This window comes from Myripristis murdjan, chromosome 21 (genome assembly GCF_902150065.1).
Source record: "Myripristis murdjan chromosome 21, fMyrMur1.1, whole genome shotgun sequence".
NCBI lineage: Eukaryota > Metazoa > Chordata > Actinopteri > Holocentriformes > Holocentridae > Myripristis > Myripristis murdjan.
This window is the reverse complement of record NC_044000.1, coordinates 12,277,033-12,289,945: the sequence shown is the minus strand read 5'-3', so window position 1 is coordinate 12,289,945 and position 12,913 is coordinate 12,277,033. Positions and strand designations below refer to the sequence as shown.

The 12,913-nt window shown below is 39.5% G+C and overlaps 1 protein-coding gene across 1 annotated transcript in view; it reads right to left on the bottom strand.

Annotated features, from left to right (window-relative positions):
• Nucleotides 1–12,413, bottom strand: part of LOC115380200 (polycystic kidney disease protein 1-like 2) — a 44,558-nt gene extending 32,145 nt beyond the window's left edge. The window contains 9 exon segments of the mRNA XM_030081290.1: nt 6,127–6,167; nt 7,590–7,701; nt 7,704–7,778; nt 7,902–8,134; nt 8,444–8,591; nt 9,502–9,612; nt 10,415–10,603; nt 10,703–10,861; nt 12,095–12,413. Of these exon segments, the coding sequence (XP_029937150.1) occupies nt 6,127–6,167; nt 7,590–7,701; nt 7,704–7,778; nt 7,902–8,134; nt 8,444–8,591; nt 9,502–9,612; nt 10,415–10,603; nt 10,703–10,861; nt 12,095–12,413 (1,387 nt within the window).
• Nucleotides 12,414–12,913: the final 500 nt, after the last annotated feature.

Genomic DNA, 12,913 nt, shown 5'->3' with positions numbered 1-12,913 from the left:
TCTCTCCACCTCCCTGCACTCGTATTTTGAGTATATTCACTTGCAAGAAAAGAGACAAAATGCACAGTAAACAAATTTTAAAGATGAATTTGACTGATAGCATTGTTTATATAATATATATATATATATATATATATATAATATATATATATATATATATTTAAATTCTCTAGATGTCACACGAATATCATTATCATACCCTTTTGGCCACCAAGATCATGCAGTGAAAACTGATATCTGACATCATTCTTTTTTTTTTTTTTTTTTTTTGGACAAACCTGTGTAATAATGGTGGTGTTGACACATAGTGCCATTTTTCACAGTTGCCTTGACTGTCAGGCTGTAGTTGCTACTGCTCTCCCCAGCAGGAAGGAATACAGACTTTAGCTCATTTTGTCAGTGCAACGCAAGATGATGATCTGAATTGAGAGCAAACAGAAACATCTCAAAATCAAGACAATCCTTGGCAAGTCTAACAAAATTCTGGAAGAGTAATCCATGAATTATGATGTTTTACTGCAGAAATTTTGCCTTGCTGGAATACTCACTATCAGAAGTCTCAAAACATAACAGGCATGTAGGGCAGGAAATTCCTGATTGACAGGTAATACTGAAAGCATCAAGGACAGTTCCATTTGGAGGTGAAATGCTACATGAAAGGCCACCAAAGCCACCAGAAGGTGCAGTAGGTGTTTTAGTAGTGGCAGCTGTAGTGGTGGTTTTGGTAATGCCACCAGCGCCAGCGGTCGTAGCGCCTGCGGCCGTAGCGCCAGTGGCCGTAGCGCCTGCAGCCATGTCAGGTCTTTGTCCTGGACCGTTTCCTGGTTTTCTTGTTGTAACTGAGGTGCCCGGTTTTTTGGTGGGAGAAGCCGGATTCTTTGAAGACGATGGTATCTCTATGGTGTATGTTGTATAAACACCAAGACTATCTTTATCTGTGCATGTGAGACAAAGATGATTTGTGTAGGGTAAGACCAAAATGAAACAAGGTAATCTAGAATAAGTCTTGTTAGAGTTAGATTTATTTCTCTGACATGCAGTTTTGACCCTTGATCCTTCATCAGACTCAATATGTTTTGGGACCCATTTTGCTTCAAGTCCTAATCCTAAAAATTATATCTCATACAGCTAAAGTGCATTCTTAATTACATTTTTGCAGGGAGTGCATAATGTGTTTATTAGATTTGTCTGTAACATATCACAAGAACATTCGTAATCCTGGATGTCTTAGGTCCGCTCAAAGAGGCAGGGGGGTGTAACGGGCCAAACAACCCGTCAAACAACCGACTTTCATCCACGCGGCCCAAGTCCAGTTTGACGTGACAGCGGCGGTTTGTTGCAAATGTTACATACGTTACTGTGCCGTAACACAGTGATTTTCATGCCTCAGCGTAACCTCGCCCAAACAGTGGTTTTTAGTGATTTTTGGTGCTTTCTCTAACCTCAACTAAGTTGTTTTTATGCCTCAACCTAACCTTTCCCTAACCCTTAACCGAGTGATTTTACAGTAAACCTAAACCTAATCTTCCCCTGACCTTGCAAGTACTTTTGGCGGCTAAAGTAACGAAACTCGCTGAAATGACTCGTGGCATGATATACAAGATATGTTGATTAGAAACATGTAATACATAAGAAACAAACATGACCTCGAAATGTAATGAAGAATGCAGTTTAGTTGTATGGGAATGTCATTTTTACAAGACAAGGCTATTTGGTTCCGCAGAGTACAAAAGTGCTACTTTTCTCTAACAGACAGATACCAAATACTGGAAAACTATAAGCTCATATTGCTTAGCCCATATGATAAATATTTGATAAATACTTGGATATAGATTATTATTGTATTGCTGCTGAAGTGAGCATTATTATTATTGTTGTTGTTGTTGTTGTTATTATTATTATTATCATTATTACTATTATTTAGGTCAAATGTAGAATGTAGAAATGAAGATCAGAGCACTCCAGCCAAGCAGCTTCTAGCGTTAGGTTATCTGGGATCCAGTTTTTATCTGACCCCTCTGTTTTTATTCACTTTGACATTCAGTCTGTTGACATTATCAAGGTTAAAATTTCCCTTCTGAAGATGTAAGAGCAACTTCGACGCAGCTTTACTAAGTAATGCACACTCACCGTAAGCCACCACAATGACATTCTGGCCCGAAGACTTGGCCTGTGCAAGTCTCTCCTGTCTCACAGTGTATTCAGTGCCGCCATCTTGTCTGTCTATGAGTGGCCTTTTCTTTTTTTTCTGGTAGCAGCTCCTTGTCTCATCCTGTAAAAATAATTTAAATTCAGAGTAGCTTCCTCAGTAGATAAGTATTTTCAACAACAAATCATCTCATCTTTCCATTATAAAGTGTCTCTGGAAAGCCCAAATTAAACTGGGTCATGACTTGTTGATTGGTCTGACTTACTTTCCATTTGTTGTGATGTCTTGGATCTTCAATGTGCCAAATGACGGTTTGACAGCTCTTGCAGTCCACCTTCAATTTCACCTCAGAGGTTTGTGTTCACTGGGTTACAACCTTAGTACAACTGGAAACATAGTTATGGAACATCAAAAGATAATTTGATTCACTTCACAGCAATGATATGATTATATTACATATGCAGATATATAAGAATAACTCTTATTTTATTCCATAGTTCCATGGTTGAGTAACATTTTCAACTTAGGGAAAAATCTTGCTTTGGTAATTTCTAATTTGGAATGCTGGACACTGAAATAAAGGAATATATCCCTTGTATTCAGCCTTGAAAGCAAATTTATCCAAAAATGAGTAAGATTAATTTGCTTGTTTCAATTATAGTACATTTGCTCTATGAATTTTCTGATTGTGCTATCATCATTATATCACCAATTATTATCAGCTGATTCAAAAATACCCAAGGTGCTTCCTGTCTTTTTGCAAAGTTTTCATTTGTTTTAAGATAAACACTATAGTAGAACACACATTTCTGATCATGTTTGGTGGAAAAACATGGCTAAGCTCATGGATGCCAGTTTGTCCCCCACTCTTAATCATCACAAGGCCAGTCTTAAAAAATGAATGAATGAATGAATAAATAAATAAATAAATAAATAAATGAGTAAATACCTTAGCCATTTACCATTAATATGTCTGGCAGTAAAAGTGATGCATTTTGTCTTAGTATCCTTGGGTTTGTTTTTTTTGTCTATCACCTTAAAACGATATTTAAAGAACTGCAGTGGATCTGGCAGGCAGTTTTCTGTAATGGTATGGGTCCATGTTGTCCATGTTCCTTGGCATTTACAGGGATCCTCTGCAGGTCAAAGTTAAAGAGAAACAAACAAAAAAAAAGAATTAAAAATCCCCCTCTGACTATAATAACCAGGTGGATTCTGTCTCAAAGGTGCAAGAATAAAGACTGAGAATATTATTTGAGGAACTGGTTTTACTTCCCCTGCGCAGGCACGAGACAAAATTGCCAAGTGTGCACAGAGGGTTAGATTGTGATCGTCTACCGTACTGCCCTCTGCCTTGCTTTCATTGCTTAATTTTCAAACTTTGAAGCTATTGCCACATCCAAGTTGCCCTTGAGGTCATGTTTTTAGATGAACCATGAAACAGGCTAGGTGACAACAAGGAATATTGCATTGTTAGTCACGTGTCTGTGGGGTTCTCAGTCCTCCAGGTCATGGTTATCCAAATAGAGTTGAAATGATGTCAGCTGGACGTGTAATCCAGCGTTATCCAATGACCTGGATAACATCCCTGCACAGGTTAAATGCCTGGGAATAGCTGAGAACTTCTTGGATGAGACTAAAACATCTTCGAGAATCAACAAACAAGTCCAGTTGACCTCGATTCAAATCTGTGTAGATTGTTAGTCGGCATGAACAATTTCTTTTAAATGAACGGTGTTTTCTATTAAAGATTTTAACATCTCATTGATGCCTGCACACATTAAAACCAAATGGATGTCCTGGGAATGGTTTGTCCTCCTGGGCTACTCACATGTAGTCCAAAGCTTTTCTTTGGGATAGTTTGAATTAGAATTGCCAAATAGATGCAAAATGCTGTGTAGCCACAATTCTGCAACAAACAGCTAACTTATGTCAAAAGACATGAATACTGTCTGAAGTGCCCTTGAGCAAGACAGCGAACCACTCCCTGCTAACTTTAAGTCACTCTCAAGCAAAAAGAGTCAGCTACCTACCAATACTTAACGATATATTATTTTTTTTTATGACTATTATGAAACAATTACTGGGCATGTCAGGGAAAAGATCCATAAGTGATTTCCCTCTCCATTATTCTTGTCTGCATGCTGCTGTGTTCTGGCTGGATGTTCAGATCATCAGTCACCATAAATACCAAGCAGAGTGATAAAGCCAGGAGTCTTACTGCATTCCCACTCATGTCTTTTGTCCTTTTCTTTAGAGTCGTCATCTTCAGAGTATCCTTCCGTCACTTCAAGTGTGATGCTTTGTATTTTAATTGATGCTTCATCTGAGGGCGTGGCAGTGATTTTAAGTTTTGGAGATCTGAGAACTCGAACATGTTCTTGTTTCTAAAAAAAAAACAAAAACAAAGATTGCATTTATTAATAATGCAGTATGGATTGTTTGGGATATAAAATAAAGGCAGAGACCATGGCAGAAAAAAAAAAAACACAGTGGCTTGGAGGGTTGAAAGGGGAAAGCATCCTCTGAGTTAACCCAAAACAGAAGACACAGACCTGCTCATAAATTCTGTATTACTTGGGGTAAAAAGTGGGGAAAACTGATTACCAGACCACTATCACCCCTGTTCAGTTTCAACAAATCTTCATCATGACTGTTTGGTTTGAAGGCTGAGTAAATGGCACAGGAAGCAAAGCCAAGAGAATCCACATCCACTTCCAAAGAGGAGAGGGCATTCCATGCTCTGACTTTCACTTGTACAGATCCTAGACCAACACAGAGACAAAAAAATATTAAACTATTATGATACTGACACAGTGGGCACCATGAATCAGTATTTATGTGTAAAAAGTGGGATTGAACGCTGAGGCAAAACCTGTGTAATGATGGTTATAGTAATAGTTATAGTAATGGAAACAGTTACATAGTCATTAAGGTGATATGAGTCCACATGGTGGTGAAGTATCCTCACTAGCTGTTATGTTCTCCCCTTCACTGCTGACCTAGAATAATGTATTTCTTTCGCTCCATTTACTTACAAAGCAGGGAAAAAGGACCTGATATAACACTTTAATCACATAAACAAACAGGAAGGAAAAACAGATTAGCCCAATATAAAAAGAAAAAAAAAAACAAAACAAACAAAAAAAAAAACTCCCTGTATGCATTAAATTAAATTAAATCTGTCTTTTCTTGTTATTTTCTTATTTGAATTGGAAAGTAGATCCGGCTGATAAGGCCTGCAGGAAACATCTGGATAGCTTTGCACCACAAATGATTCACAATTAATTGTAATCACACACACACACACACACACACACACACACACACACACACACGCATGCACACACATGCATGCATGCACACACATGCACATACAGGTACATACAGGTACACACACACACACACACACACACACACACACACAGAGAGAGAGAGAGAGAGAGAGAGAGAGAGAGAGAGAAAGGGCTAATTGATGTTTTTTATATTAGAAAAATCTGATTTATTAGCATTCATTAATGTGCTAAAAGTGCTATGATGGGACCTGCCATGGAAATGAACAGAGAGACACAATTAGAGTCTTCTGAGCCCAGAGCAGTTAATGAGGATATTTTGCCATCATGTGGACTTGTATGGCATCCAGCTTTCTACCAAAGTTCAATTTTGTTTTTTAATCATTATTAGATGTTTTCAAATTAGCAAATGATTTTCCTCTATTGGATTTATTTATGTTTGATGTTAGTAATTTGCCAGAATAGTCGTCCAATGTTCTGTTTTAATGGATAACTGATACCTTGAATTGGGTTTCTGATGTGATAAATTTTCTTTTCTTCATTCTGGGTCATTTCTCTGGTCTCAGAGAATGAGCTGCTGTCTCCAGTCAGAAAGAAGAGGAGCAGCACAGGGGCTCCCTGTCTGAGGGAAACACCAACGCTCAGATGTGGAGACGGGGGACATTCACTCCCCTCTACTTCTACCGAGGCCTGGAGCCCTGCCACCATCCTCCAACCACACACACCTGCAGGATACCCACGGAAAAAGAGAGCATCAGCACTCTACAACTGTCACAGGGCTGCAAAACTTTGGATGACCTCCACTACCCCACTCAGCTGGGACACTTTTGTACAGTACAATATTTACAGTATTTTCTTTTGTCCTGATGTGTTCAAGGTTGGAGGCTTATGAAAGAAGAGTATGGTACACCAGATTATTCATATAGAATCAGTCACAGGATGACAGTATTCCTCAGATTATTTACACCTGCTGTCTAGTGCAGCCATGTATTTGCGCTGAGTTGAAATGACAGCCTAATTCTTCTTCGTGCGCCATCGAAGATCAATAATTTTTGTTTAGGCACACAGCTCACATTACCTGTGAACAGGGGCGCCATATATGCCATATATGGTAAATATATATGTATATGTATATATTTTTCATGGGTCCCAAAATTCCTTCACACAGCAAGAGAAAATATATTTAATTGTCTATTCATTTTGACATTGTATTAATATTAAAATACTTGAGATATTTTTCTTGGGTCCAATGCAGTTGTCCAAGAATTTGCAGAATCTTGCATTGTTATCCTGACCACAGCAATAAAAGTTTAGATAGCTTTGCATAGCCTTGGTGCAATACAAATTAACTGGAAAGTGACAGAGTTAGAGTAGAGGGAATGGCAATTATTTGCCATTCATCTCACTACTGTGAAATTAAGTCTTGGCTATAAATCATTTTGATAACAACAGGTATAGCCTTGGTGTAGAACAAGAGATTCAGGGAGTAGGTGAGTTTCAGAGAGTGGGTGAGTGGGGGAGTATTCCTGTACTGCACATTACCACAGTCATACTGGACAATCCAATTTTTGGGGGCACATATGCTCTCTTGTCATAAAAACTGCTTCTTTCAAAGACAACGTTATATTCCTGCTGTCTCTCTAGTACTTGAGGATATTCTCATAATCAGGAGGAAGGAAGTGTTCTGCTGAGTTACTGTCGCCTACAATGATAAAAGGAGTCTGAGTCTGTTCATCCATCCATCCATCTGTTAAATATCTCAGACATCCGAGGGCGTGCATAAGACAACACTTGGAGGGATGATTATTTTTCACAATGTTCAGCTTTTAAAAATTCACAGGTTGGCCCAGTGGTGGTTGATAGTTGATGTAAGTAAAGATCCTTTATAATCACCCGACAAAAACATGGAATAAGTTGATAATTTGACAGCAAGCTGGGCCTAAATGAGAACCATAGAGACTCACAGACAAACAAACACAGAGACATCAAATTACACTCTCACTCCACACTTACTCTCCACAAATCTCTGTCTTGATTCTCTAATTTTAAGGAAACATGGAATATGATTTATCTTGTTACTGACTGGCCCCCGGTGTGCCTGCATTGTTCATGGGGGGCTACATGTTTACTTGTTTATTTGCATTTACCTGCAGGTCGTAGACACTCCAGGGAATGTGACCATGTTAGATGCGTAAAGGGTTAGCCGGGGCAGCCAAAGCCCGAGCTGCTCCACCCACTCTGAGCTAACTGTGACGTTCTGGGAACAATCCCTCGGACCACAGATGAACTTGACACCAACGCTTCCCCACTCTGGATTTTGTAGGTCACATTGTACCTGTTAAAGAGAAGAGGAAAGAAAGAAGCTCGCACAGCGTGGTGAATGACAGGTTAAAGTTCAAACTTTCATTGAAATCAGATTGCAGGAAATAAATTCATTTTCGCTTATCTGGTTCTACCTACTGCTTCTACCACCAACTGAATTTCAAACGGTCTTCCATAAAAGGCTTTGCAGTTTGCTGCTTCTAATGACAGGCTCCTAGTGAAGCATTTGATGACACCAAATCCCTGTGATACGTTCATGAATGGTAATTATTTTTCTGTGCTGTAATGTGCATTTCATTGCCGGTACATGTCCGCTACCAACACAAATACACTCGGATGAATGTATTTGTGCACCACAATGCTCTCCGACCTGGGCAAAAGCAATGCAGATGGTTAGCGGTGCCCTCCCACTTCACAGAGAAAACATTTCTTTGGGTTACATTTATATTCACCCCCACAAATGCTTTTACTGCACTTATTCGCTCTTAGTCTCCTGTGTACCTCTCTGCAAGACTGCTGACAATATGTGATTTACAACCACATATTTACACCAACATATAGCTTTGCTAAATTGTAATCTAATACATAGCATGCGCCCAGCAAGATAAATGCTTGACATTTATTTTAAGTGTCCATATTCAATGTTGTAGTCTGGGAATTACTATAGTCAACTGCTCACCACTCTGGACTGTGTAGATAAATAATGTGCCCATCTCCAGTGCTCAGCTTGCAGGTGAGGTTTCCCCCAAAAGAATGGAGCAGCCACTTCACGCTGATGGTGACATTGTCAAAGACAGCAGCTAACTTGCTCACAGACAATTTGAGTCCTAAGGGAAACAAATGACTACAAATGTAGAGTAATGCATTGGATTAAACACACATCTATACTTCTGTCTACAGCAGACAGTTATAGATCCCTAACATGGCAGCTATCATCTCAGCAGGCATGCAGAGAAACATAACTCAACATAACAGTTCAATTTGTTCTTCACTTTGCTTGTTTCCTTGTTTCCCCTCATTTGGTTTATGTAGGTGCCAATCACCAAAAATACTTTGCTAATTTGAAAAAAGACAAGAAAGACAGAGAGAGGGAAAGAGGGAGGGAGAGAGAGTCGCTTTAGCAGCATAAATCTTTATATCATATTTGATCTCTTTGTAGAAAATTAGACAAAAAAGAAACTCATTATCCTGGCCACTATATCCCCTTTGTTAGAACAAGCTCTGCGCACCTAGGCTTGGTTCCACACTTTGTCTCACTTTTAGCAATGTGCTGACGGCACTGGCAGTGGGGGACAGTGGCTCCCAAAGCGGCTGTGCCTCTAAAACCATTCATGATCCATGGTGATGTGCAAAAATGAGGGAGTGATCAACATGGTGATGTCTACTGCTGGCTGCAGTAGCATAGAATTTAATTGGCTTTGTATCAGTATGAGACAAAGAATGTACTGGTGGATTAACCCACCTACACTTTGTCTGCTTTAAATTAAATAAAGAAATACAAGTTGAAGAAGTGTGAAACTGATGAATATTATGTGAAGTGATGTGAAGCTCAGTTTCCACACCTTTTGATTTACCACTACATCACGGTGTGGGACAGAGAAGTCGACTGACCAAAGTGTTAGGACAAAGTTGAGGGCAGAGCACAGGACTGAAGTCTGATGTAAATGTAGAAATTGTTATTCCCCATTTGAAATATAAGGTTGTTTGTCCTTATTTTGAATTTTTGGCGGTACTGACCGTCTTCACAGTGGTAATCAACAGACAGATAGCTCCCCAGCCCGGGACAGGGCTCAGCAAAGGAGTCCACAGCCGCTATGGCCTGGCAGACCTGGCGTCCATGGCAATAACCTTGGTTAAAGAAATATGAGGAGCAGATCCAGGTAGTAGTAACCCGCAGTTATTGTTTTGACCTCACAGAAATCTTTTTCAATTCTGCTGTCAGTCCTGCTAAAATGAGTCAAAGAAGGGTTTGTGCTTCAGCTGAGGCAGAGGAACATGAAGTTTAACATTGCCATTAAAATTCCAATTTAATTGGGACCAGTGGGCAAAAACTATATTGAAACACATCCTACAGTCCCAAACTTATCAAGTGATAAACATCATTATCATCCTCATGAAAAAAAAAAAAAAAAAAAAAAAAAAAATATGTACTAAAAACCATCTGCAGTAACTCCTGCCAGGCATCAATATCACTTAACTGCTTGTGCTATCACTTAAATGCAAGGGTCAATATTGACAAAACTGATGTGAATTGATTTCATGTGTGTGTCTTGCAGCCCATTAAAGCTATTAAACATTTATCGTGTTGCTTTGCTTCCGTGTTTATCCAGAGGGCCAATTATTCTTTGTAGACACAATATGTCCTTTGTTAAATCTGGCAATTAGCTCTGCAAAAGTGGAACTCAATCGCATCATGGCTTTCAGCTGTGCACAACCTGTGTTTGTTTTTCTATTCAGACGGTTCTCTAGTTCCGCTGATAAAATGAAAGACACCATGATGAAGCAAAGAGCGGTTATAACAATCAGCAGATCCAGACGGAGCATCACATAGTGCAACATTCAAATATCAATTACCATAACAAGACTGTCAACTCGATAATCAGGAATTGGTGTTTTCTGTGCACATAAAATATTTGAGCGTGGTGTTTACCTGCTAATGAATCTACAACATCCACCCAGCCACACTGACCCTGTGTGGATGCTGCTGGAGGGGGGAGCCCGGATCGACAGTAGTGACCTGTCTTACGACCATAGAAGGCACCGTCTATTTCTATTATTTGACCAGTGCCGCACTGCAGGGTGGCATTATGTCCTGCACACACGATGGATCTGCCAGACTCTGGGTAGAATCAAATCAGCATCGACAGACCTCATTAGAAAGATACAGTATGTAGTTACAGTATGTTTTTTTTTTCAGTGTCTAAGTCAGAAAACACACCAAACTGGCAGACAAAGTGCAGTTTTTTGCCACAGTCTCCCGTAGCCTCCCACTGGAAGCCTGAGTTTCTCACGATGTGTCCACAGCCTGAACCAGGCCGTGGGCTGCGCACCCAGTTAGAGTAGCTGACATGTGAACCATTCAGCCAAGAGAGAGCATCTGAGGAGACAACAGAGCACTGATGAATATGAACTCATACCTACATCCAAGCACCTTCTGTTTCTGCTCATGCTTAGGTCTTTGTGAGGAGATAGAAAGATGTAAGATGGTTTTGTTGTTGTTGTTGTTGTTTTTGCACAGCTTTCTTTTATGACTTTCATTGTTTTCCTTAAATGGCACACAGTGCTGAATGACATGATGTAGAAGTAGTAGTAGCATGTTTTTCAATCTGGAAATACATATAGAAAACCATTTATTGTCCTCCTGTTTTCAAGGACAGCGCAAGAAAAACAACATTCGATACATTCACAGCTGAGGGCCGGTGCATGCAACATATTTTCTAAAACAGCATTCATGCTGGGCTCTGTCTGATGAGATCACAGCCAGGAGGTATGCCGAAAAAAATGTGCACATTATAAGTATTTTTGATTTTCCTGTGCTGCTCAAATTAACACTTTAGACACACCAAAATAGTTTGATAATGTGGAACATGAAAACCTCCATATATTTGAAACTTTCCACAGATGTAATTACACATTAATGTAATAAACCTCAATATACAACTGTCACCCATTACAGATTTAAAACAAATATTTTGGTGTTAAACCTGAAATAGGGGTGAATATGAATGGAAGGTTACTAGTGATGATTGTTGATCAATTGCATTTCAAAAATGTCACCTTGTGTGTGTAACCCAATAATGTAATAGTTAATACATTAACTCCAGAAAGTATTGTTTTAATGGCAGACACCTTATAACATTGTCTTAACACCTGAATACCTTACCTTAATATTGATTAACAGGATTATGAAACTAGCTGCAAACACACAGATATGTGCACAATGGAAATCAGGTGCTCAACTTTCCTTTAAAAACTGGGTCGATGAGCTGATTGCAACTAAATGCTGATTAAAATAAGGGGACTGTTTATTGGGCGCCTTGATGAGAATTAGCTGGATCCTGCAGTGCAACGTGTGCATTCCACCGTTTATGTGGTAAACAGATTTTGTAGATTAGGCGGCTCTTTTTTTTTTTTCATTTCATTTCTGTTTGCCTTGTTTGTCTCAGTAGGAATCATGGGCCTATTGAAAATTGAAATTATTAAAAAAATGTTAACAATGTAAAAATCAACACTGAAACAGAAATTGTGTCAGTCAAATGAGGGCTCATAATGAGTTTTGTTTTTATATTTAAATGATTCACAGCAGTTTTCTGTATTTCTGTCTTCTTACCTTCGACAGCAGTAGAGTCTTGCAGGTTTGGGAACGCAGGGGGCGCTAGTCCAAGCCACCAGTCCCTCTCAGGGTCAATGTGCTCTTGGAGAAAATATTGGGTTTCCTCATTGAGAATAAAAGCGAGGTGTCCTCCACTTAGCTCGCACCACGCCTGGGCACCGAGAAAAGAGTGCTGTTCGCTCACAAACTCGTAGCAGGAGCCACCAAAGGCCTGTTGGGATTCTGGACAGGAAACAGCAGCCTCTGTCTCAACCTCAGCACGAGACAGACAGCTGAGTGTCACCAGGATCGGCAGGAAAGGAACGGGCCTGTACATCACTCTACCTGTCTGGACCAAATCTACCACCAGCTCAGCTAGTTTGTTTTCTTACGGATGAAAGATGATTTGGTTTCAAAAAACACCGCTTGGATTTATCTCACATTTCTCTGTTTCCTGGATCTTCCCAATGCAGCAAGAAAAAAACAAAAAAACACCTTTCCTCCTCTCTTTTGCCCCTCTCATACATGTAACCTGCTGATGTCCTGCTTTTAAGAGGGACTGACACAAGCTTCTCTGACACACCTTATCCTGAATTTAACAAAAGGTCGCCCGCCTAATAGCCTGGCTCTTTCAGGAAACTATAGCTGCATTATCTCTGTACACAAACAGCAACAGAAGGAAAACAAAAGCTAGATTCAACTATAGACGACTGAAATGGTATCATAGCTTCAGCTTACTGATAACGTGTCACGCTATTTCCATTGAATGACAAAGATAATTATCATAAGCATCAACGTTTGATAACATGAGATGAAAAAAAGTCTTTCGACTTTTTA